Consider the following 26,741-nt stretch of genomic DNA (forward strand, 5'->3'; position numbering starts at 1 on the left):
GTTTTCTTCCCCTCTTTGCATGGCCTGATAGCTTATACATTTTTAGCCCTGCACAGTCTGAATATGTCACCGTTCATTCATCAATTCATTCCAGACTTTTATTAGGGAGTGTTCTTGGGGAGGATGATTTCTCACCAAAATAGGTCAATTACAATAAAATATCCAGAGTCTTAGTTAGGATGTATGCTGCCATGCTAAAACACCATGACCAAAATATAACTTGGGGAGAAAGAGAGTGTGTTTCTCCTACACTTCTGCTCGACACTGAGGGATAAGCTAGAGAAGTCATTCTCATGAATATCTGCTCTGGAAATGAGAAGCTGGTCTTAGAGACCTGATTTTTCTTTGGGTTCCATGTCTTCTGCCTGGAAGTATCTGAGCGAAACTGAATAGAATGCCCGTTTGCCATCCATCTTTTCTGTTCTGCTTCCTAGGAATCCTGTCCTGTCTCTGTGTGCATTCTCTGGCTGCTACTACAACCTGAATCCTTATTATGATAATTCCTCATCTCTGACTCCAGAGATCTATGCACCGCCCCTGTGATTGTTTTTTTCTTAAGGGTTTTATTGTCCTCACTGGTATTACCACTGTTCTGTACCAGAATTAGCTGGGTGAGGTTTTTTTTTTTTTTTTTTTTTTTTTTTTTGGTCAACTTCACACAAAGGAAATGGGACATTTTCTTGATTGGTGATTGATGTGGAAGGGTCCAGCTCACTGTGAGGTGACCCCCTGAGCTGGTGGTCCTGGAAGATATAAAAAGCAAGCTGAACAAGCCAGTAAGTAGAGCCCCTCCACGGCCTCTCATCAATTCCCACCTTCAAGTGTCTGCCCAGACCTCCCAGTATGATGATTAAGACAAAATAAACCCTTCCCTCCACTCGCTGCTTTTGGTCATGATGCTTTATCACACCAAATAGAAACTTTAAGTTACAGAATCTCTATCTTTATCCCTGGCTTACAGAAAAGTGAACTTCTGGGGATGAGACTACCTCTCTACTAGTGTGCTCTTGATGTCTTTGGAAATGATGTGTTCTCTAAAATGCTGTAAGAATCTTCTGGACTTTGATGGTACATCTAATCTATCACGCTCATTTGTCTGTGTGTGTGTGTGTGTGTGTGTGTGTGTGTGTGTGTGTGTTGGGTGGGATATTCTCACTTTACCCTCCACTGTTTGCCAGAGAATGCAGGGTTTTCTTCCTAACTTGAGGTGGACAACTGTTGTAACGTAAGTAGAAGACATCTTGTAGTTCATCCACCCCATGTCCAAGGGCCACTTAGCATGTGAAACTCAGTGCAGTGCCCCTGAAGATTGTCCATACCTATAACCTCATATCCAGGTGTGTGTTCTGGAGTATTCCTTGAAGCAGCTCCTTGAAATCCAGTCTCCGGTGCATGACACCACCATTCTACTCAGGGACTCTCAACAGCTACAGATGCACGCACTAGGTCCACAAGAGAATGAAGCTTCATCAGCCCAGTTGGAGGAAGGGCTCAGGAAGCCGGACTCATCCTCGATAGATTCAAGGAGAGGAGGAGCCATTGCCTTTAGTTCTGTACCGGCTGGGGACTGTAGGAGGCTTTAATGGATAGACCTATTTAAGTGGTCCCACTCAGGGCTCTGGGTAAGCTAGATGGGTCACAAGCTAAAAGTCATAAATGTAAGGAAGGAGAGAGGAAGAACCAGTGAGGGTTTGAAAGGGGATAAGAAAGGGCTGGGGAGAGAAGAATCCAAATGCATTATTTTCGTGTATGGACTTGTCAAAGAACTAACGTAGCAAAGAAATGTCAGGGTGATTTTCATGGTGGTCAGAAATGTCTCTTACATGTACTGTACGCCCTGGGAGTTGGGAAGTGTCACATCCTCTGTCATAATATGAAGGGCTGTTAAGTGGTCACATTTGTGATCTATCCATTTTTAAAGAAATGACTTGTTTTACAGTAAAAGGCGGAAAACCTGTCAAATTAATCAAATATGATGCTTTCTGGATTCCACCTAGAGTCTCCGTGCACACTAAACACAATTCGTATATAACTCCTTACTTTGTGTAAGGATTTGAGAAACTTATTGAGATAGGGTTTAGTCTGACTTTCCTGATGGAGTTGAACTCTCCAGTTGGTTGTCTGTCAGAAGCAAAAAAGAGATTCTGTGTCTTCCCAGCCTGACTTGACCGTTCTGAAACACAGTACTCTGAATCACCGGCTTATTAACAGTAAGACTCTGAAAATCATGAAACTGTAGCAAGATGGGTGTGATTTTCTTCATACACCTCCTGCCAGGCCCCATAGGGCTTGCATCTTACAGCACATTTTATAGACGTTTTTACAAATAAGAGCACAGAGGAGGGAGTGGCTATGAAATTTGCTCAGGTGATTCCTGTAGTTCAAAGTGGTAAATGATTCTTCGTCTGCTCTAACCATCAGGCTGCATGGCCTTACTTCATTCTCTTTAAGCAGACAATGCATATTCAGGGACGGTGGACAGCCCCTTCTCCATTTCCACTGAAGATGGTTATCTATCTGTAGCCCAGAGAAGCCAGGATCCTCCTTTCCGTTGGGAAACAGTGACTCTAACACCGTCTTTTCCAGTCCCTGGATATTATTAACTCAACTATTCCTGTAATATACAGTAGGGGACGCCTCTTGGCAGCTTTTAAAGAAATCTTTAGTGTTGCTGAGGGGGGCGTGTCCAACAGCACGGGGCGGGGGGAGGCAACAGTAAATTTAAAACCCGACTAAATAGTTTTAAAACTCCACGAGTTACTGCTAAAAGGCAACACCATCTCTGTGGTTTTCCTGAACGGCCTGCAGCTCGTCCCAAGTCCACCGCGGTTTCACTGGCTACACAGAACTTCTTTCCGTCGTGGCGTCCCTTTTCACATCCACACTCTCCTGAATTCTTAAGCGGCGCCCGCAGCCCTGCGTGGACTCCGGGAGTGTGGATATCAGTTTACACTTGGCTCTCAGCAAGTAATCCTCCAGAGACCCACCCCCAGCCCCTGCACCTCCCACCACCCCTGCCGGAGAGCCCTCCCCCAGCTGGGAGACGTCCTCCTCCCAGGGCGGAGGGCCCAGCGCCAGCACCGCGTCCTCGCCGCCGCTTGGCTGCAACTTGCTGTCTCCGAGAGCCATGCTTCGAGTGATTGTGGAATCTGCCATTAACATCCCTAAAACGAAATTTGGGAAACCGGATCCCATCGTTTCTGTCATTTTTAAGGGTAAGGCGACGTTTTCTTCTCTCCCTGAGGCCCTTTACTGGAAGGCTAGACGTTTGAATCCGGTTCAAGTCAGCTCTTGGCAACTGGCAAAGCCAAGCCTCTGCTCCCCTGGCGGTCCCTGGTTTACCTGGGCAGGTCACTGCCGATCGCTACTGAGGGAATTTAACTGTCCCTAGGGCTTGGAGACTCACTGAATGGCCTGACATTTCTGTAAACTCTCCGGGGACCTCTGTTTGCTACTCTCTTTTAAGTATGAAGGTCTTTGTCCGGTTCAAAGTAGATGTGGGTGCGGTTTAAAACTTTCTCTCCCTGTGAGAAATGAGTAACGGAGGGAGCAATTCATTAATTGCCGGAGGCACCATTACACTATTAACCAGTTCGATGCTGCTGTTAGAGTGTGAAGGTACTCTCTCTAGTGTTCTGAATCCCCAGGAGTTAGGGTGTTTGGATAAGTTCGGTAACTTTGGGATTGGTTGTCCCGAAGGAGCTCTGAAGCACGTCTGTAGCTTGGGAGTCTGGCTCTACAGGACTGGATAACCTTGGGCAAATGACATCATCATTCCTCTATGTCTCTGCGTTCCTCTGCAAAACAAGGGGGAAGGTTCAGACTGGCTGGTCTTTAAATGGCCCCTTGGAATTCCAAGCAGATACCTGTGGCTGTGATTGCGGTGGGAAGGAACAGTGGAGGGAAACGGGCGGCTGTTAACATAGGAAGCCCCCTCCACCCTATTGGGGCAGGCGGCAGCGGTTTGGGTTGGAGGGCTGGGATAAATATGGACATGGGGGTTTCATCTCTTTTTCTTTGGCCACGGTAGTGGCAAGATTGCCGGCTCACTTGGTGGGGGCACCCTGCTGAGCTGGAGCTTTTGACAGTGAGGCATTTCCTTACCACACCTTGGCACATTTCCTGCCAACCCCAGGAAATTTGACTACTTCTCCCTCGCAAGTACTGTGTAGTTCACCTCTTTCTCGCGACTCTTGTGTTCGGTTCTGAGAAATCTCTATTTCTGTTCTCAAATCTTTTCTTTTGAGTATGGGCAAGAAAAGGAAAGACACAAAACTCAAAGCTGCTAAAGGGTTGCTCAGTTAGAAAGAGAAAAAGGAAGAAGGGAGGAAGGGAAGGAGAGAGGGAGGGAGGGAGGGAGGGAAGGAAGGAAGGAAGGAAGGAAAGAGGGTGGGAAGATGAAAAAAAAGGAGACCTAGAAAACAAAATTCGAATTTTTACTGTACAGTGTGGTTTACAGTCGACTCTAGATTATGAGAAGTCATATTAAATTTATTTGCACATGGTAATTAAAAAAATCTAACTTAAAGCAGCTTCACAATACTGACATGGCATGAAGCATTTGCACCTTTTATCATTGGCATAGAAAAAGGTCCCAGGACTGAGAAGTCGCATTTAGAGCAAATTGTACAGATTATGAAGTACTCTGGAATTAACAGTGTTGAAAATGTAATGTATTACCCAGGAAGAATATGTGATAATTGAACATTTTAAGTGACTAACAATATGTTGATGAATGAAAACACTCCATCGGAAGGGGGAAACTTCAGGTAAATTGGCAAATGTGGTCTAGCCAAAGAACCACAGTTCTGGTTCCCTTTGGTTGTTCAGACTGAGTGGTACAGCCATTCATTCATTCATTCATTCATCTGACACAAGAAAGATCATTGAACTCACTGTGGGAACATTCGAACTCTAGGAAAGCACTTTTTTATTTTTGGGTGGGGTCTCCACCTTTTTAGGCCCTGGGAATCAAACCTAGGGCACACTCTACCACTGACCCATCTCTGTCCTGCACATCTGAATACTAGCCAGCATTACCTAAATAACTGATAACCTGGCATGTCCCAGCTCTAACCATTCAGGTCTCAGCTTCCTTAGCCACTGCAAGTAGCAGGATACTGTCTTTCTCCCTTGAAGATGCTTCAACTTTCTAGTACCAGGCCTCGATCTCCATGAGGTCTGAAAGCCATTGTCTTAGCAGAGATGAGGCAGGCAGTCATGGATGTAATCTCCTTTCCTGCCTTTCTTCCGCCCCCCAGCAGTCTGAAAACCCTGGTGCAAATCCTTCCAGTGCCCGATTTTGACCACTATGTGAAATTAACTGGATTGAGTGCTGATAGAACTAGGGATCATATATTGTGCTATCAATGTTCATACATGAGCAAGAGTGGGAAGAAGATTGGCCCCCCTCCTGTGATGAGGGGAAGCATGGCCGATTGAAGGGGGGGCATGGGGACAACGATGCTCACATGGATACTGTGAGGCTGTCTGCCCATCAGCTTTCCACCTCTGTGACAGGGACAGAAATAATCACCCAGAACAGAACATAGCTTTTGGCTCATTGCTTTGGAGGTTCGGTCCATAAGTGAGCAAGCAGCAGATCTATTGCTTTTCGGCCCTGAGGGGAGGAAGGGTGGGCGGCACCTTCTGTAGGAGTGTGTGGCAGAGCCATCATCATGATCAGGAAAAGAGGCAAAGATGAGGTAAGGGACAAAGGCGCATCCCAATCATCTAACTCCTTCTACAAGTCCCCAGCTCCTAAAGGTTCCATTTCCTATTCCCTGTAGGCTGGAGACCACATCTTCCACGGGGGTGGGGGGTTCTCTGACTCCCAGCAGAGGCCCTGCTAGCCTGCAACTACACTGCCTCAGGGAGCAAACACACTCGTCGTCGCCAATGGGCTTGGAGCTGACCTCAGTCTTTGGCTGGCTGTGGGGTTGTTGCTCCCGCCTCATGTGAACCAGAAAGGCTGGCTGTGCTTCTTCTGCTGAAATGTAGGTGTGCGGGAGTGGATTATGAAGGCAGCAGAGCTTCTGTCTTTTTCTTTTTCTGGGGTTCCATGAACCAGTTCTAAATTTCAAGCCAGCCTGCCTGAGAGCTACAGGTAGCCATCTGCCTCAAGGTCCTTGTAGACAGGCAAAGCGTGCAACTGGGCAGCAGGAATTGGAGTGTACGGGCCTCTGAGACCTCTCAATCCCCAGACATAACCATTTAGAGATTTTAACTGTGGTTAAACCTGCTTGCTACCAAGCCTGCCGGCCTGAGTTCCGTCCCTGGAACCCACATGGGGAGGGAGCGCGTGCTCCTGAAACTTGTCCCCTAACCACACATCCCCCCCAACACACTCACACACATACATACACACATTAACGCAGAGAGACACAAACACTCTTCCTGGGAACCTTTGGCCTGACCAGTTTTATCTGAGGCAGGGGCTCATGCAGCCCAGGGTGACTGTCAAATCCATAGCTGTCTGAGGATGAACTTGAACCTCTGAGCCTCCTCGTCGTTCGGTTCTCCACACCCGAGTGCCAGGACTTGCCGTGACACTTGGTGTGTTCGCCTGGACAGTTAGGTTTAAATCCCTTCTAGCCTTGTGCTGTAGACATACAAGTTGCTCCAGTTCTGAGCATCGTCAGTTTCTGAAGGGCGGGCGCTGTGGGGACTTTTTTGGTTTGTTTGTTGGCCTATAGCCTTCTTGCCAGCTGGATATGACCATATACTTTCCTTTTCCTCTCTGATTCATCCCTTGTTTCTGTGTGAAAGTGGTCTCTTGAAAAGGTTAGTGGAGAGAAACCTTTCTTGCACGTTCCCACTCTGACATGCCTTTACCGTATGCCGGCGTTTTATTCAAAGGACTGTCCTCTCCAGGGAAACATGGCAACAGGTTTCCTATCCTGTCCCTGTGGTAGTTCATTTTGCACCCAAGCTTCCTGTATTTTTGCAGATCTCTTCTTTGTGGGATGTCTGCTGCTACTGTCCAGACATCCACCGGGCAACTGATGGATTAGCAGGTTGTTTTCTGCATCATTCTCGTTTCTCTTGACCGTGTTTTATTTAGTGTGTAAGCTTAAACATTTTGGGTGCCTCTTCCAATTAGCGCGTTCAACTTTGAAATCTGTTTTGTTTCTTTGTTTTATTTCTGTGTTTGGTTGGCATGTGTGTTTGTGGGGACAGGGGGGCAGGACAACTCGTGGGAAGCATTTCTCTCCTCTCAAGTGGATCCCAGGCTTAGTGGTAAAAGGTCTTTACTCTCTGGGCTCCACTCGCCTGTTTCTTAGCAAGAACCACTTTATTATTTGAAATCACCAATTGAAATTGTATTTAAGACACTTTGTAAATGGAAAACATTACATACCCAAATCAACCAGATGGGAAGTCTGTGAGCCTCCAACACCTTCACCATTAGAAACAACAGTCGAAAAGGTTCATAATATAGCATAAATAAGTACAAACAATAATGAACCAAAAATCAAACAAATTACAAGTAATTACTATCTGAAATGAGGTACTTGATTTTATTCTCATTGGGGGGTATTATTATAGTGTGTGTGTGTGTGTGTGTGTGTGTGTGTGTGTGTGTGTGTGATTTTTGGCTGCAATTTTCCATTTTTGTTGGTAAGTATAATTTATGTGTAAGTGTTACAGTAATGGTGTATGTTTATGAGGTACAGTGCAGCTGTGCCCTAACCCTAGCCCTAGCCCCTAGCTCTAGCCCTAACCATAACCCTAACATGTCTGCCCTCCCAGGGCTCTGGAAGTAGAGTTAGGAAGATTGCAAGTTTGAGTTGAATTCAAAACCATCTTAGGGAACACAGTAAGTGTGTGTGTATGTGTGTGTGTGTGTGTGTGTGTGTGTGAGAGAGAGAGAGAGAGAGAGAGAGAGAGAGAGAGAGAGAGAGAGAGAGAGAGAGAGATGAGCAGATTAAGGCAATTTGGCATAATTACCACCTCAAGATTTTGTATTTCCTTGTATGAGAAGCATTCAAAATCTTGAGTTATTTCTTTTCCTCTTTCTTTTTTTCTTTCCTTCCTTCCTTCCTCCCTTTCTTCCACCCTTCCTTTCCTCCTTCCTTCCTTTTTCTTTTTGTGTGTATGTATCTGCTGTGTGTCATGTTTGTTTGTGTGTACAATGTCCATGCCAGTGGTGCATATATGGAGTCCGAGGTCAGCCTTGAATGGAACTTCACATTGTCCACCTTGTTCAAGGTGGGTCTCTTGTTTGTAAGTGGCCCACAAGTGTTTGGGGATTCTCTTGTTTCTTCTTCTATAAGAGAGTTGGAATTTAGGGTCACACTGTGTTCAGCTTTCTGTAGGCTTTGGAGATTTGAACTCAGGTCCTTGCCCTTGCTCAGCAAGCACTTTGCCCACTGAGCCAATTCTCCACTGTCCAGAGATAAATTTCAAAAGAATCGTTTGGATAAGCTTTAAGAAGCTGTGAGATATCCCCCTTTCCTCCCTACAGCCCCTGCATGTATCTCTCCTATCCCCTCAAATTAATAGCCTCTTTTCCTATATTGTTGTTACATATATATACATATGTGTATATATATGTGTATATATATATATATATATACATATACCCACAAATACTTAATTACAACCTTAAAATGTATTCATATACTTTTATGCAAAAATGCTGAAAATTTGTACATTTATCTTTGTTTTTTAAAATAAAGTTAAAAAACTTGTAGGGAAAAAATAATTGTCCATTAATTACCTTTAAATAAATTCCTAGCACTTATATGCTAGGAAAAAAAAAAGAAGAAGAAGAAGAAGCTGTGAGGTTCCACTAAGAACGGTCAAGTCTCTCACGGGGTTCATTCATTGTGGTCTCTGAGGGTGAGCTGCCCACATAGAACCTTGATCTACCTTACCAATGGCATGTTGTGGAGTCTAGGCAATTCTTCACAGGTCATGAAACTTGGGTACTTCAATAGAACCATGGTACTGTATTGGCAAATATTCCAGAAAGCAAAACTGTTTAATCTACTGAGTCATTCTCCTCACTTCCGGGAGAAAAGGGCTTGGTAGCCCCACCCTGTATGGGGACTGTACATTTCCCAAAGGCACATTCCTTGGCTCTTGGTCATTTACAAAACCACAGTTGCTTTTGGAAATTAATTAGCGTGTCCTGTTTTTCCTTCCCTCCTCCACAACATAACTTACCCTTATGCTCTCAGCCGCATTGGCACTTTTCTGGTTTCTCTCTGTCCCTAAGAGCTGTCCAAGTGGCATGTCTCTGCCTTCTCCAACACCTGATACATCGATGGACGCTGAGTATGCTTTTTCAGTGTTGGGCATAGAAAGCAGTGGTAGGAGGTAAGCGACATCTTGAAGTAATGAAGCCTCTGCTTGCTAATCCTGAAGGGGGCCGCTGTGATTGGCTCATCTTCTATTCTGCAGGGAGAATTATTACATTTAAAATTCTTTCAAGTGCCCCATGGGTGGATCCAGGTAAAGGAACTACTGCTTCACACGTTCCCGATACTGAACTGAGCGGAACCAGTTTGTAGCGCCTGCTATCCAAACAAATCAGTGTGTGCGCATTCTTATACCTGAAAAGAACTACGAGAAGCTTCTGCCCTTTGTGCTGAAGACTTATATGTGAAACATGCACTAGTCTATAGGACAGCCACTACCAGCACACTGGCAGGACAAGTGCCCTTACTCAGGCAAGCTTCTGTTGAACAGCTGTTCTGTTGAACAGGGGTGTACTTTGAGCACAGTTCTCACTCAGAAACAGCTGTGGGACATTCGTCAACTTAAGCCTTTATCAGCAGACTTCCAATTGGCCATTGCAGAACAAAGGCCCCTGGCTTTCGAGCCAGCCACGCCTGAGGAATTCTAATTGCCTCGTCTTGTTTCCTAATTGCTCGTGAACGAATAAAACCTTCATTTTCGGTGTTTTAAGTAATACTCAGTGTTAGTTTCTTTCAACTTGACACAAACTAGAGTCACCTGGGAAGAAGAAACCTCAGTGAAGGAGTGTCCCCCCCCCCCCCCCCCCCCCGCAGGAGACTGATCTGCAGGCAAGGCTGTGGGGCATTTTCTTGATTAATGATTTTTTGATATGGGAGAGCTTGGTCCACCGTGAATGGTGCCATCCCAAGGCAGATGCTCCTTAGCTGTATTAGAAAACAAGCCAAGCACAGATGGCAAGCGAATCAGTTATCCGTGTTCCTTCACGGTCTAGGCCTCAGATACTATGAGACACATAAGACACAAGCTAGTATGCGGTCAGAAGCATGGGGGATGTTGTAATTTATGAGTAAAAAGAGGCCAGATTTGTAATCCCAGACCCGAGAAACAGATGCAAGAGTATCCCCACAAGTTCGAGGCCAGCCTGGTCCACATGGCTAGTTCCATATTATAGGAAGACCTTGTCTCAAAAATTGAACCAAGCAAGCAAGCAAGCAAAAAAGAGTAAGTAGAAGGGTAGGAAGCTTTGAGAGGAGGGTGTTGATCTTTAATTTGGTTTTAAAGGATATGTGAAGATGTGATTAGGAGGATGTAGCTGGACATGGTTTACATTTGGGCCATCTTAACACCTGGGAGGCTGAGACAGGAGGATCACAAATTTAAGGCCCATCTGAGCTGCACAGTGAGATCCTGTGGAAGAAAAAAAGGAAGGGAGGGTTAGAGGGAGGAAAGAAGGAAGGATGGAGAAAGAAGGTATTCCAGACTTCACAAAGGACAGTGAAACTGTGGATGAGATTAACAAGAGTTAGTCTGGTTATGGGATTGTGATTCACCTGTAACTACTGGGGAGCCTCTCCGTGAATGGCATCTGCAGTAGACTGGGGGATTACTTAGGTTTATTGATTGAGTCACTTGCTCCCCTAAACAGAGGCAGCTCCTTCAGGGCCACCTTTAGAAGGGAGGAGCTAATGAAAGATACTTAGCAAGAAGTCTGACTGAACCAATTTAGGATGGTCCCCCTAGCAGGCTAATGGGACCATCCTTCTACTTAGCTGTGAAACGGAACTCCAGACTTCCCTGTGACCCCTCATAGTGTTTACCCTGTGGGTGAGCACAGGCTGGGTGGGGTGGCTCTAAAAGACACCATCATGAGGGAGGCGATCAGAGACAGCAGCTTATGTGAAAGTGATATTTGTAAACAAACGTAGCCGGCTTCCCAAAGGTCAAATAGGGAGGATTGCCTCCGTCAAGCTGAGATGTGGGTCTCATTCCCTCCTCTCATTGCTGGAAGGGTAAGGTGCCACCCACAGCCAAGAGTCATTCTGCAAGGAGCAGAAAGAAGCCCATTCAAACGTGTGCAAGGAAACCGTAGAGGTTTCTAAAGCTACAGGGAAATATAGAATATAGATTATGGGCTTCATAGGAACCAGACTTATGTCAGGCTAGAGTCATTTGCACCAGTGTGCTCTCTTTCCCTCTGCTGTCCCTCCATCATTCCCTTCCTTCTTCCCTCCCTCACTTCCTCCCTCCTTCCCTCCTTTCCTCCCTCCCTTTAGTCTCCAAGTGAGACCTCAAGAGAGTGACCCCAGTTGTTTAGTTGTGTGAAGTTGATTCATCCCATTGGCTGTGGCCCAAAAGTACAGCAACCCAGGGCCCACAAAACAGCTATATCTACTGCAGAGTGAGACCTGAAAACCTAGAGCTTGAACCACTTGGCTCATCCCCTTTCAGCTCGGTGAATTTAGACCTGTTTTCAGTCAACCACTTGACCCAACCCCTATATAAAGTGTCCCTTCTTTCTATGACCAACACAGTATGTATAAAAGGATGGTCTTTGGACTAAGGAGGTGAAATTTTGCCCCTAGTTTTATAACTAGGAGGTGAAAAAAAACCACTGGGCAACTATATATCTAGTCTCCATTTCTTCATCTATAAAATGTCAGGAGTAATGTGCACCTCCCAAGCTGTTGTAAGAAGCAATGGAGGTGAAACATCTAAAGTACTTCCAAGTGTTCCTACCCTCCCTCTCTGTGAGCGCCCCTCCTCCCATCTCTGGGGGATGCACAGAATCCTGGAGGACATTTCTCAGGGGTCAACCCAGGCTTAGAATAAGTGGGATGCCTTTTAGCTCTGACTGTCCCAGAATCAAGCAGAGCCTATGTCTGGTTTGTTGGTGAGAGTGGGCCAGGGCATCTTGGGCACGAGGGTAAGTTCTTTGTTTTTCATTGTGGTTAAAGGCATAACATTTGTCATCTCAACACTTTAAAGTACATAGTTCTGTTATGAAATAGTCACAGCTCTTCCCTTTAGGCTATAGTAAATACTGGAGCCGTAAACAGTGGGATGAAACACGGGTCTAGGTGCACCTCTTTGGGTCTGAGCTCAGAGCTGGAATTCCTGGATCCTGCCACCATTGTGTTTCTACTTCACCGTGTCCACAGCAGCCACTCTGCCAGCAGCACACGGAAGGTCCACTTTCTCAGCATCCTTGACATGCCCTTTGATAATAGCTGTCTTAACGACTGGACCTCGTAGGTTCATAGCACCCCCCACGTGAGTGAACTTTCAGCTCATTTGCCTCATTGGTCCCATGACAAGGCTGCAGTGTAATTGTCTCCTGAGGTGGTGCGGCCAGAATTGTGCTGGGAGCTTAGGCTCAGAAGGCTCCGGGGAAACAGCCTTGGTTTCCTGCAATGGTAGATCTTTTTGGTCTGTGCTCTTCAGCTAGTGCTGAATCCAAAGCTCACCCTGCATCAGATTGTCCTTAAATTCAGTCTTAAAATGTCTTTCCTCACGATATGTTCTCCCTGGCTGCATCTACTGACATGTGCATACCACGGTTCCTGGATTGCTGGCTTTTTGTCTGCCCTCTACACTTGACTGGACATTTTGTGAACATAGGGCCTGGGTCTCTTTCTCTAGACACTAACTGGGTATCCTGGTAGACAGAGAATGAGCAATAAATAGTTTTTGAATTAATGATTCTGTGTTTTTTCATTTATCTGGACCAGGGAGTGACTGAATGGGACAAGGTCTCTGCTTCACAACTACAAACCTGATTTTAGGACTTCAGAGGTTTTACAGACTCTCTGGGACCCACAAAGCAGTTTCTCAAAGAAAACTGAAAGGCTCCTTCCTGACCTGGATCTAGAGTCTTTATTTGTTTTGTTTTGAGACAGGCTTTCCTGGCTTGGAACTCACCATACCGTAGACCAGGCTGGCCTTGAACTCGCAGTGACTGCTTGTCCTGAGTGCTGAGATTGAAGGTGGCCACCATCATGCCTGGTTCTAGATCATTAACCTTCTGAATTAACCTCTCCGAGTCTCAGTTTCCCCAGCTGTCCTAAGATTTTTTAAATTCTTTTTTCTTGTTCCTGATATCTTTCTCTTTTCTCATTTTTATTGGATATTTTTATTTATTTGCATTTCAAATGTTATTCCCCTTTCCGGTTTCTCCTCTGCAATCCCCCTATTTCATCCCCCTCATCCTGTTTCTATGAGAGTGCTCCCCTACTCACCCACTCACTCCTGCCTCACCTCCCTAGCATTCCCCTACACTGGGGCATCAAGCCTTCACAAGGGCCAAGGGCCTCTCCTCCTATTGATGCCAGACTAGGCCATCCTCTGCTACATATGCAGCTGGAGCTATGGGTCCCTCCATGTGTGCTCTTTGGTTGGTGGTTTAGTCGCTGGGAGCTCTGGGGGGTCTGGTTGGGTGATATTGTTGTTCTTCCTATGGGGTTGCAAACCCCTTCAGCTCCTTCACTCCTTTCTCTAACTCCGCTCTTGGGGTTCCTGAGCTCAGCCTGATGACTGCAAGCATCCTCATCTGTATCGGTCAAGCTCTAGCTGAGCCTCTCAGGAGACAGCTATATCAAGCTCCTGTCTAAGCTCTTTTTATAACAATAAATCAAGATGTGTCTAAGGTGTCTGGACTTAAAAGAATGTTTATCTCCACCCCACCTCTTGAAGTCTGGCTTTCTTCACTTATTGCCAAGTGAAAAGCCAGTGAGCTAAGTTGGGGACTAAAGAGACAGGTAATTTGATGACAAAAGGCAGGAGCTGCAAGCTCTCCTTTAGAAGGCTACCCTGAGTCTAGAGAGTTTTCACATTGAGTTAAAATAACCCAGTCAGCTAGGGGTTCACTGAGACTGAACCACTTACCAGAGAGCACTCATGGGACAGACCTAGGCCCCCCTATACTTGTATAACAGACGTGTAGCTTGGTCTTCATGTGGGCTCCTAACAGCAGGAGCAGGGGCTGGATCTGACTCTGTTGCCTGTCTTTGGATCCCTTTCCCCTAACTGGGCTGCTTTGTCTAGCCTCAGTAGGAGAAGAAGATGCATCTAGTCTGACTGCAACTTGATATGCCAAGGCAGCTTGATATCCATGGGAGGCCTCCCTTTCTCTGAAAAGAAAGAGAGGGAGGAATTGGGAGGAGAGGAAAGAGGAGAACCCTCAATCAGGATATAAAGTAAATAAAGAAACTGACTAATGAAAAATAGGCCATCAGCTTGCTGAAATTAGAATACTAATGTAAAAAATGTCATTTACAGGGCTGGAGAGATGGTTCAGTGGTTAAGAGCACTGGCTGTTCTTCCAGAGGTTCTGAGTTCAGTTCCGAGCACCCACATGGTGGCTCACAACCATCTGTTATGGGATCCGGTGCCCTCTTCTGACATTCAGACATGAATGCAGACAAAGCCCTGAAATAAATAAATAAATCCTTTTAAAAAATGTCATCCAGCAATCATGGGTTATCTAGAGACTCACTGTCCAATGGAGCTTCCTGTGGTGTGGAAAAATCAAGATCTGCCCTACGTGAGAGGAAGCCACCAGCCACATGTGGTTGCCAATCCCCAAAGTGCGGCCACTATGACCAAGGGATCAAAATTTTGCTATTAGTTGCAACTAATTTAAAGGTATATAACTGCACATGGTCACTGATGGCCTATAGGATGGCAGCGGAGACTGCCGCAGATGGCTCCAATGGCTGAGAGTTCAGGTCTTCTGTTTATGGTTTGCTGACACTTGCAGCAAACGGAAGGAAGATGTAATAGTCCCTGCCCCACACCTCCCAGATGTGAGCATCCACACCACGGCAATGGGAGCATCGGAGGGCGCTGAGTGTTGACTACTGCTGAATCTTCAGGATGTTTGGACTAGATGCAACCTGAGGGATCAGCTCAGGTCACTCTCCCGCCCCTTACTCAGTGCCCACGCCACGCACATCTCCACTGCTGAATCCTCGATATTCTCTCAGGGATCTCTTTCACCTTCATGTTCCCTGCAGAGGGCTTGGGCAGAGGCAGGGCAGGGTTTGCTTGCATTCCTGATTGTCTCTGGGCTCTCTCTGACGGAGCTCAGAGGAAGACTGCACACCGCTGCTGGACCATGCCACCAAGCCGATGTTCAGTGTGCTACCATCATTTGGATCTAATCAGAGAGCAGGCAAAAGTTTACCAAGAACAAAAGGATGTTTTTGAGAAGGGAGAAGGGGACAAAACCTAGCCAAGCTCTGTGACAAAGTAATGCAAGCATTTATGGCAGGCTGTGTGACTCAGAGGCACAGAGGTGAACTATCTTAGCAGAGAATCAGTTTCACTGATAATCTAGATCAGGCTATTTTATTAGCAGGAAATAAAGACCCAACCTATTATACACAAAGAATGTTTTCTAATCTTATATTTAACTGGCAGGGTGAGGCCCCGTTCCATCTTACCACAGATTTCTGGTTTTGTGTTGTGTTTTGTTTTGTTTTGTTTACCTACACCATCCTTTTTCATCCCAGCAGTACTGCATAGAAATCAGGAAAACAGTTCTTCTAGCTTTCTTTTCATTCACAATGTAGAAAGTTAGGTTTCTGCTCATCCTTCCTCACCGCCTGGGCCTCCCTTCTCTGCCTCCTTTTGAGGGCTTCTGCCTGGGCCTTACAAACATGATTCTTCAGTAACTCTGTGAAGGCTGTTAGGTTAGCATCTTCTAGCTCTTTGGAGAGTAGAGCAAGTTAGGCTTGGATCCTGCCCACAGACAGCCTAAACCCTACGCCGTAAGGAGAGCAGAGTTCGATGAATCAAATGTTTTACAGCTGGAAAGTTGTCCTCATTTGCAGGTCGTGTTGGTGGCGAGAACCTGACAGCTGTCACGGGCTGTGTAAGTGCTTCGTTTTTATTTATTAATTTTATTTTAATTACTTAATTTTAATCACTGAAAATATATAAAGTGTTGGTGTATATGTGTGTGTATATATCTGTGTGTGTGCTGTGTGCGCATGCGCATAGGGATGAGCTTCTTAATGTGTATATGCAGGTGGGTATGCTTGCATGAGCATGTGGAGGTCAAAGGAGAACAGTGAGCATCTCTCTATTGCTCTCTCCCTAATTCCTTTAAGATAGGATTCTCACTGAACCTTGACGTTTTCAGGCTAGGCTAGACTGGAAGCCACCAAGCCTTTTCTATGTTCCAACCCCAATTGCTAGGATTACAGGGACATGCATCTATATCCAATTTGTTTCTTAAACAGGGGTTCAGATTTCAAGTCTGTTGGCTCGGCATGTGCTCTTACCCACCGAGCCTTCTCTTGAGCCCAGAAGGGAAATCTTTTGAAGCTGGAGAAGCTGCCTTGAGTAGAGTAGGTTAAGCAGGTTCCAGGCAGAGTTGGGGTTCTACCACCACGCTGTCCTCTGCTGTTCCCTATGCAGAGCTGAATGTTATCTCAGCCAAGTCGGCTTATGACTGATAGTGTCCAGTCCACGGCCCATTGGGCACTCTTGTCTCCTCCAAAGGAGTACAGTGTAGGGCAGGTGGGCCATGCCAGCAGACAGGCACGAGAACTGGCAAAGCCGAGTGAGCTCAGGCCCTGAGAGTCTCAGAGACCTGACACTGGCAGGAGTGGGGCCGCTCCCAAGCGTACTCGCTCAGGAACACATAGCCACGTAGCACCGCGAGTCCTTCACCATGCAAATAATGCATCATTAATGTCTCAAACTCAGCCACCTAAGTCCCATTCCACTGCTCAAGGCTTATACAGTCCTTGTGCGTCTGGAATAAAACACACAAGTTATTTGGCCGAGGATCGTCTGAGAGTGTCTGTCTTTGTTGAGCTGCAACACTTGGGGAAGAGTTCTCTCTCCCAAAGCATTCACCTCCGGATTTTGGACCACCTGGCTGGCCAGGTTCATGTCACCTCCACCTCTGCCTCTGCCACTGTCATTTTCTCAATACTGAGAAGAGACCCAGGACCTCAGCTGCCTGCACCATTCAGGCTGTCCAAACCTCTTCTCTTCTAAGAGCTATAACACTCTAGGCTTTCCTGGCCTCAGGGAGTCCCATGGAAACTATTCGTTCCTAGCTCAGCTTCCTCCTCCTTAGTCTGGCCTGGCACAGAGGTGTCTGAATTTTTTTTTTTTTTAAACTTGGATTTTTTTTGTTATCGCTGTTGTTGTGTAACAGAGCCTCATTATGCAACTCTGGCTGTCCTAGAACTTACTATGTAGACCATCTTGGCCTCTAACACACAGAGATCACCCTGCCTTCATGTCTTGAGTTTCTGAAATGTAAGGCATGAACCACCTTGGGAAATCCAGCCCTTGGGTTTCTTGCCCTACTGGGTTTAGACCCTGGACACCGGTGCCTTTGGTCTGGCCACTTCTGACTTTATGGCATTGTCTGAGGCTCCCGATGCTCTCTATGCGTGGCAGGACTTGGAGAAGAAGCCCACCTCCCCCAAACATTTATGTGCCCAAAGTAATTTCATGAGTGCGATCTCATCTGTGGTTCACGGCCCCAGGAGCCGCTTGGGGAATAGTTACATCTGTTTTGTGGGTGCCAATGTGTACCTCAGTAAGATGGAGGGAGAGCAAAGCTATGCAGGCAGGAAGAGGCAGAGAAGGAACACAACCTGGACTTGCCTCTGGGGTCACTGTCATCACCGTCCCCTCGGCTCAGAGCACAACTCTCTTTGAGCATGGGATCTCACACTTTAATTCGACCCTCTGACCCTTCCTAGGCCCCACTGACCGTGAGCTTCCATCCCTCACTCCCGGTCCTTCCTCGGATCTGAAGCCAACAACCGGCCAGCTTACTCAGGAGCTAGAGGCCAGAGTCAGCTGCAGCGTAAGAGGGAGGGCTGAGAATGTATTAAACTCTCGGCAATGATGATATTCTCCCTAAAGAGATAGTTACGGGATGAGAGATAGCCTGTTGTGGAACACAGGGTCTGAGGCTCCAGGTAAATTCCCGTCAGTCATTTTTTTCCTCCTGGGAGTGACAGGATCCGATGGTCACAATTTCTACTTAGTTTTCATTTTCAAAAGTCTCTGCTGGGGTTACTGTCTTCCTCCAATACAAAGTCTTGGGTAGGGACCGGCTGGCGGGAGCGGTTACTAATGCTGATTCTCAGGGACACTCCTTGGTCTTAGGCTCAGTTTTACTCTTTCATTGGACCCCTGCTGCCTCCATGTCCGGTGAGCTTTTGAATCATCACTTTTAAGGAGGCTCTGAGGGCCTCTAAGAATCATGTCCTCAGTGGAATTTGCTGAGGACCAGCCTGGATTCACTCTCTAGCAAACTGTTCCAGATATACACCAGGTCAGAAAAGAGTTCCAAGAGCTGAAATATCTGTATTCAAATTCTACCTTTGTTTCTTACTAGGGTGTGACCTTGGATAAACTATTTAACTTTCTTGTGCCTTGAATAAGTGCAATGAGATTAGGTCAGCTGTGTGTGCGTGCGTGCGTGCGTGCGTGCGTGTGTGGTGTGTGTGTGTGTGTGTGTGTGTGTGTAGAGTACTTGTTCAGCAGGAAGGAGGCCCTGCCTAATTTCTGTCTAAAGGCATTCATTCATGTAATCCTACAGTGTAGGAGGTTGAGGCAGGATGATCTCAAGGTCACCTCTGGCTATGAATCAAGTTTGTGGCCAACCTGGACATGAGACTTTATCTCAAAAAACTAAAATTTTAAATTAAAAAAAAAAAAAGTAGGTAACCTCTAGCCAGCCATGACCAGAGTGCCTGGCAGATTATAAACCCTAAACATGAAAGCTAGTGTTCCTGAACGTTAGGTACTAGGACTTCCTAGTGGAGACATCTAGATAGAGTTGGAGGAAGCAGGTCATTTGTCTGGGAAGACTTGAGAAGCCACTGATTGCTTGGCTCCTCCTATAGTGGCATGTAAGATCCCAGGTTAAGAAACGAGGCTGACTTGGGGCAAAAGACTGCCTAGCTTTTTTTTTCCTGAAGGAATACAATTAACTTTACTTTCTTCCTTTCCTACATCTGTAAAATGGGCACCCATTTCTACATCTAAGAAGTGGACACACTGGTTCCCCAGTAGTTAGGTTAGGCATGGGTATATTTAAAGTGCCCACTCAGGGTAGAAACTTGGATATAAAATCAGCCTAGCAGCCAATGAAGCTAGATACCATTCCCAGGGTTGGCTCTAAGCAGGGGACTTTTGTGGTTCTTTCAGATTTCCTTACTTCATTTGCAAGTTCCTTTGGGGACTATCATTTTATACAGGAGCTTGACCCTCAGAAAGACAAACTGGAGGCCAGTGGGGCATGGGCTGCAGAAGGAGGGGCAGGAACTCAGCCTGCTGTGGCCTAGGGTGGTCCTGTGTCGGTGTTATTGGCTGCCTTAGAACCACAAAGCAGCTTCTCTTGTAGAGTGGTTGCTGTTTGGCCCATGCACGCCTCTTTGAACTTGTTTGGCAACATCTCTCTGAAGCACTGGGGCATCCAGAGATTGGAATTTAAAAGTCAGACATGCCTCCAGAGAGTTCTAGGTGGCTTGCCAGGATTCTCCTGGGGACTGGGGACTTTTCTTTTTTTACCTCTACAGACAGCACTGGCCCCTGGTCCTTGTGGAATGACCTTCTTCTTGTGGCTGCCAGGTTGACTGGCAATCAGGATGGTCACTGTTGTGTGCCAGCTGTCCCTGGTGGTCACTGACTTCTGGAATGGAGCTATGAAGGAGTTATTCCACCAGGGCTGTCCCGCGATTCACTGTGTACTTCCTGTTCCTTGAAGCTCTGAGGCCTGGGAACGCCCTGGGGAGGGCAAAGCAATGGGCTGCTCTCCTAATGAGAAACAGTCTAAGGGCTGCTCTGTGCTCAGTGCTTAGACTCAGCACTGAAGGCTTCATGTTAATGCTCTGCTTTGATCATTAAAGGCAGCCCTACACAATTATGCATACTCAAGAAGTCTAGTCTCTCAAATCACAGAGAAGCTACTAAGCAGCAAGCACTCCGTGGGGACACCTGAATGGCAGTATTAATAAGTTATAATCATGACCTTCAAGGAGTCATATTCTTTTAAGATTGATTTTTATTATTTGTGTGGGAGAGGGTGGGGAGAGGAAGAGGGAGAGCCCCTGAGAACTGGAATTAACCCATGGTAGTGTGTGGTTCAACGTAGGTGAAGGACATGAAATTCAGTTCCTCTACAAGAGCAGTAAGTGTTCTTTACTGATGAGCTCACTTTCCAACCCTAAGGAGCCACTTTCTTACCTTAGTCCTGGAACTGGAGCTGTGTTTTACCTGCAAGGTTAAAATGGTGGGTCCAACGTTAACTAGCTGTGTCATATCTGATAACTGGTGATCATTACAGATTTTTGCCTTCGAGAATTGTTAAGATGAAATCAGACATATGTTGGGAGTAATGACCAGTTCTGAAAACTTAATCATTGTTAGTTATGTATAAAGGCTTAAAAGCTCTGGGACAGTTTTTAGCAAGGTAGGAGATGAATTTATGCGTAGCTGTTCATTTCTCTGAGACAGGGGCATTGATCCTGAGAACCTGGAAACTTATGCATGAGAGATTAGTTTAGATTCAGAACCAAACCTAAGATATCTTTTCTGTATCTTTGATTTTTAGATTTAATTATTTTTATTGTGTACGGATGTGTGTTTGTGTGCCGTGTGAGTGCCTGGTGCCTGAAGAAGCCAGCAAAGAGTATCAGATACCCTGGAACTGGAGTTACAGATGGTTGTGGGGGCTGGGAACAGAGCCCTGGTCATCTGCAAGAGTAGCAAGGGCTCTCAATTGCTGAGCCATCTTTCCAGACCCATAATTCTTTTGTTGCTGTCGTTTGTGAGAAAGGACCTCATGTAGCCAGCTTGGTCTTGAACGTGCTCTGTAGCCAAGGGTGACTTTGAACTTCTGATCCTTGTGCCTCCACCTCTTGAGTTCTGAAATGTATCACCAAGCCTGGTTTATGCAGTACTAGGGATCAAACCTAAGGCCTCAAGGAATTCAACACATTGAAACTGGAAAGTCTGTTAGGCCAACAACTGTTCTGACCCTGCAGGAGTTTTAGGGTCACTGAGACATACATTTGGAAGTGCTTAAAAAAACCTATATTGTCAATATTATTATTAAGAACAATGACTATTATTAGTTATTACTAGGTCAGGTTCTATGCAAAAACAATAGGGTGTTGAAGATGTATGAGTTTGTGTGTGCACACATGTGTATGTTTTCCTATGTGTTTGTGTGCTTGTGTGTGTATATGTGTGTGTGTGTGTGTGTTCTGTGTATGTTTCTGTGTGTTTGTATGTGTGAGCCTGTGTGTGTCTCCATGCGTATTTATGTGTTTGTGCCCACATGTGCGTGTGCATGTATGTGTGTGTAGAGAAAGAGGAGCAGAGACAGTTGCTTATGTGCTTGTAGACTGGCGTGTGTGAGGCTTGACACCGGGTGACGATGCTGCTGTGCTGAAATCTGTAGGGGAGGAGGTGCTGGAAACTCAGGCCCAGAGCTGCTGTTGTCTCTTGAGGCAGAATTTCTTCTCTGGGGAACTTCAGGACTCTGAAGGGTCTAGATGAGGCCCACCTACACCGTGAACAGTGTGACATTGAAAACCAACTAGAACTTTCTGGATCTAGAACTACCTAGAAGAGGCACCTCTGGGTATGTCCCTGAGGGATTTCCTAGACTGGGTTCACTGAGGAGACAACACTCACACTAAATGTGGATGGGATTACTCCACACCGGCCGTTCCAGACTACAGAAGAAAGTGAGGACAAGCATCCATTTTTTCTCTTCTGCTTCCTGACTGCAGAAGCAGTGTGACCAACCACCTCCGGCTGCCGTGATGGGCCGTCTCTGGACTGTACGCCCAGATAGAAACTGGTAGAGAAAGTGAGTCAGAGTCTACTCAGAGTCACCTGGCTGTGAAACGTAAAGGCCATCTACACATCGCAGCAGGCCTCTGTGCATAGCTGGAGCAAAGCCGCTCAGTCCTGAGTGCCGGCGTCTCTCTGGCCTCGTCTGCTGGGCTGTCCTAATTTCTGTTACCATGATAAAATATCCTGACAAAAAGCATCACAGGGGAGAAAGGGTGTGTTTTAGATCACAGCCTCAGCTTAAGTGGCAGGAATTTGAAGCAGTCATAACACATCCATGGCTGAAGACCTTGGGAAATTAATGTTGTTTTCTTGCCAGATTCTTCACTTGATGCTCTTTGGGACCTCCTGCCTAGGGAATACTTCTCAATGTCTGGGTCTTCCTATTTCGGAGAACTTAGTAAGAGAATTCCTCACAGACACACCCACAGGCCAACCCAATGTACACAGTTGCTTGAGACTCTTCCCAGGTGATGCCTGGCTGTGTAGACTTGACAGAGTTAACCCTCACAGGGTCCAACAAGGCAGAAACAGTGACCAGCAGAGGAATTATTCCGTGACAGCAGACAGGGGTGTCTACTCTGGCACTGAGGCTGCCCCACTACTTAAGCCTTTCAGAGCTGAGCCAGGGGCAGGCTCCGCTAATCAGAAAACAGGAAACATCCTTAGGAATGCCTTGAGCCATGGTCCAAAGTGTTCTGCTTTTGAGTCCGTTGTTTTGTTCTGGGATGAAAGTGCTTAGTTCCTTTCCAAAGGAAGGAACTGCTATCTTAATAACTGCAGAGGTGGCAGCCTACCGACCGAGGTGATAGGGGGACAAGAGAGGGCACTTCCGGTCACCTAATCTGATGTCCAAAGCTTGCAACTCTGACCTTTGATAGGAAGAGAGGAGGTAAAATACACTGGATACAATAAATATCTGCCTGTAGCTACTGATAAGAAAATATTTTTTTTGGACTGATGTCTTTATGTGTGTGAGTAGGAGTCTGATAAAATACAATGTATTTACCTTTTGATACAAATCAGAACCACCTCCTTCAGAGTGATCCAGCTTAGTTTCTCCAGAAGGGGAGGAGCTGACACTCTTTTCTTTTTCCTGGTTCGCTGGGAAGTCAGGAGAGAGCCGGCTTAAGTATAAGGTCTTGTAATCAGACTAAACCTAGCTAGAGGGCTTGTTGCTAGCTCTGTGATCTTGGGTAGAGCTCATAAAAGGATTCTGTAAAAGCTCAGCAATGCTTGGCTCTCACCGAGCCTTGTGTCCAACCCCAAGGTGATGCCTTCAGCACGTGTGTCATGTGAACAGCCTGGAATCTCCTGAAGTTCCAGGTGAATAGCTCCACCTGGGCTGTGGTCAGCCACCTTCTGTTTGGCTTCACTGAGTATCCATTGTTCTCAGCATCTGCCCCAGGTCATGTGCTCAGTAGCATGTGTTGCATGTTTGGGGGCAGGGTAACTTAGTTTTCCTTGTTGGATTACTAACTTCTGAAAGTCCTTAAGGCAGACTTCTAACATCTCATTCCCTTCGTCGGCTTGTATCAGTCAAATAAAGGCTAGCATGAAATCCTAGGCTTTGCATGGCCTCTGGCCATAACCTTCCCATACAGCCTTTACCTCCTTCCATGGCCCTTTGCCTCCAGACAACTGTGCCATGCAGAGGCCCCAGATGTGACTGATTTCCACCTCTAGCTGGCCTCTCTGCCCCATTGTCACTTCTCCAAGTGTCTTTCCTCCAATCCCACCTTGTCAGTCAGCCTTGACTTCAGTTCTTCCTCTGTGAGATTTTTTCCAGTACCCAAACTTGACATTACTTTTCTTCCCCCACCCCCCATCTGCATTTTCCATATTCCTCCAAGGACAACTAAAACCACCCTTTCCTCATCAAGGAACTCTTGACACAGTCACCTGAGGGCCAAGAGTGATCTTGTGTCTCTCAGCATCCAGCTCAATGCCTTGGCACGTGGTATTTTTAAAATATTTGTTGTGTGGAGAATTGAAGGAGTTTATAAAGTCTGTGAAAGACCTCACTTAGAAGACCACCTCTGCGTGCCTCATCCTGAGATGGCTGGTCCCTTCCCCCATTAATGCTCTTCCTCTAGGAGGGAAGCTTAGAAAAGAAAGCCAGTTGGATCATGTGATGCCCACTCCAGTGGAAAAGTTAATGCTTAGCAGAGTGAGGGTCATGACTCACAGCCTTGCTATGCTGAGGCCTTGGAAGAATGAGGTAGTTAGTCTCCCCCATCCCCGCCCCCCCAAGCCGACTGTGTGCTGGGAGAAGAGATGTGGCAAGTGGCTGAACAAAACCCAATACCTCCCACATTCCTCAGCAGCAGAGCAAAAGCAATGGTTGGGCACGGCTTGAAGTGTGGCTGCCAATGTGCCCCTGCCTACATTCAAACAGGGACCCCTCCATTTATTGACGGGGTGATTCTGAGTATGTTGTGTAACTTCATTTACCTCAGATGTAAAGGGAGCATTAACACTAGTAATCGTTAAACAAACAAAAAACCAAACACTGCTCACAAGGGATGAGGTGCTGCCTCCAAGGCAGAGGGTCATCAGAGGCAAGCTTTTATTTTGCTAAGTGATAGAGGATGGGGACAGGGACCTCAAGAGAATGGTCAGCACTGGCTGGATTTATCTGTATTCTCTCTGTAGATGGACTGTCCAGGCTCAGACACAGAGCAAAAAGCACTTAGGTCTCACAAGATGGTCCAGGAGTGAAGGGAACCTCCACGTTTTCCACTGGTACTAGACAGAACTCCTCTCCGGATGAGGATGTGCATGAAGCATTGGGAGGGAGCCCAGCTTAACTGCTAAACCATGGTGTTGTCTTACCAACTCTGGGGTAGAAAGGGCTTCCGAGTTGAAATCTCAGGTTTCCATTAGGCCATGTGGAAGTGAATTGCCCAGGCCGTATCCTCAGTGTACTCATCTGTAAAATGGCCACTTCAGCTTCTCAAACATCAGTCCCCTTGGATTCTTTCTGTAGCAAGATAGAAATACCAGTTAGAAGCCTGCGTAAGACAGGGGAATAGAACAGCACATCCGTGATGTTGGGTCCTTATCCCTTATCTCTATGTAGAGGTGGGGGAAATGTTTTGAGATCCCAAATGCTATTCCCTTTGTAAAATTGACTCAGGTGTCCCCCACAACTGGCAGGCAGAGGGGTAAATGGTTGGCATAGGAGGCTCTGAGAAATGGTTTTCAGGGGAACCAACTAGATGGTACACGGTACGTAGTTATTTTCAATTGATTGAATCTTTTGCTTTTTTTAAAAAATTTTCAGATGAGAAAAAGAAGACAAAGAAAGTTGATAATGAACTCAACCCTGTCTGGAATGAGGTGACTTTACTGCTGTTATTTCTTCTTACAATTATATACCACACATGTATTCATAACATTCAATTCAAAAGTATTTTCATGGCTGTGTAATATTCTATTGAAGGGAACACACACACACACACACACACACACACACACACACCACACCACACCACACATATCCCTCACATATCACTGTTGACTTTGCATCTATTTTTAGAAGTGGCTCAGAATTTAGTGTTTTTACAGATTGACTGAATGTTTCATTCATCCCACAGAGTGGGATTTTCCCAGTCTGACTAACTTTTCGATGACCGGGCCCCATTGTTTCTTTCAACTGCTGGGCTAAACCTCCCTGGACCAGAGCAATGTCTTTGTTGTGCTCCCTGAGTCATCAGAGGGCGACCTCCCTTTCACCCATCCAAACCCTTCCCTCTGCCAGCCTCTTTTAATACGGGGCCACATCTGGTCATCTACGAGAAAAGCTGTGGAGCCTCCTGAAGCCCCTGTAGGAAACCCTGCTGCTCTTCAGGCTGAGGAAGTTTCTTCTGCATAGCTGACAGCACAGCCAATTTGACCTCAGGACCCGTGCAGCCCCTTGTGAGTTGCTGTGTGCTCCTAACACCTAGCCTGGAACTCCAAGTCTAAAACAAAGCAAAAACGCATTTGCATGTGTCTAACCCTTCTGGGTTGGACTAATCTGACAAGTGTTTCAGTCTACTGTGCTTGAGGGTAGTGACCAAGTAAACATTCTACCTGCTGTTTTGTAGCTGAACCCAATTGTTTGTACCTGAAACACCATTGCCACAGTCTTTGGGACTGGCGGATAACTTCTCCTAAGAACGGTGAGCCAAACAATTATTCCAAAGCCACTACAGGGTGGCTCAACAGGATGCTTACTTTGAATTATCAATTGATCACCTACTCAGTCAAAGGCATCCTTGGTGCTTTGTTATCTCTTTTGCATCTCTTATTAGAAAGGGAGTTACTGAGTTAAAGTGAGACTCTGAGAAACAACAGCAGCATCTGGATAGGAGCACTGGCCATGGTGGCGCTTAAGAGGAAATACATCTTAGAAGATGGGTTTCTAGTTATACACCACTGTTCAACAGCAATGCACACGAGCAGGGTTTCAAAATAACCGCTGAAGGAAGCATTTTCTCAACAGTTTGGTAGGCATTAGTTCATTTTTCTGGCTATGAGTCAGAGGTCTAATGACCCATCTATAGCCCCAAGATCTAGAAAGTGGGAAGCCAGGCCACTTACTCCCTGGATCTCTGTCCACATTGCTTTCTCACCATCCAAACTGTAGAACTTAGTAATTCAAAGGAGTGTTAGTGAAGATTGCTGCCCAATATGTCCTCTACCCTCTT

The 26,741-nt window shown here is 46.2% G+C and overlaps 1 protein-coding gene across 2 annotated transcripts in view; it reads left to right on the top strand.

Moving 5' to 3' along the window:
* Positions 1-3,087: 3,087 nt before the first annotated feature.
* MYOF (myoferlin) overlaps positions 3,088-26,741 on the top strand; it is a 138,685-nt gene continuing 115,031 nt past the window's right edge. For both annotated transcript variants that reach the window (XM_080912654.1, XM_080912655.1), the window contains exons 1-2: positions 3,088-3,215; positions 25,334-25,389. In XM_080912654.1, coding sequence (XP_080768780.1) covers positions 3,128-3,215; positions 25,334-25,389 — 144 coding nt within the window. In that variant the 5' untranslated portion in view covers positions 3,088-3,127. The remainder of the gene's footprint in view (positions 3,216-25,333; positions 25,390-26,741) is intronic.

Source organism: Micromys minutus (assembly GCF_963924665.1).
Source record: "Micromys minutus genome assembly, chromosome: 2".
Classification (NCBI taxonomy): domain Eukaryota; kingdom Metazoa; phylum Chordata; class Mammalia; order Rodentia; family Muridae; genus Micromys; species Micromys minutus.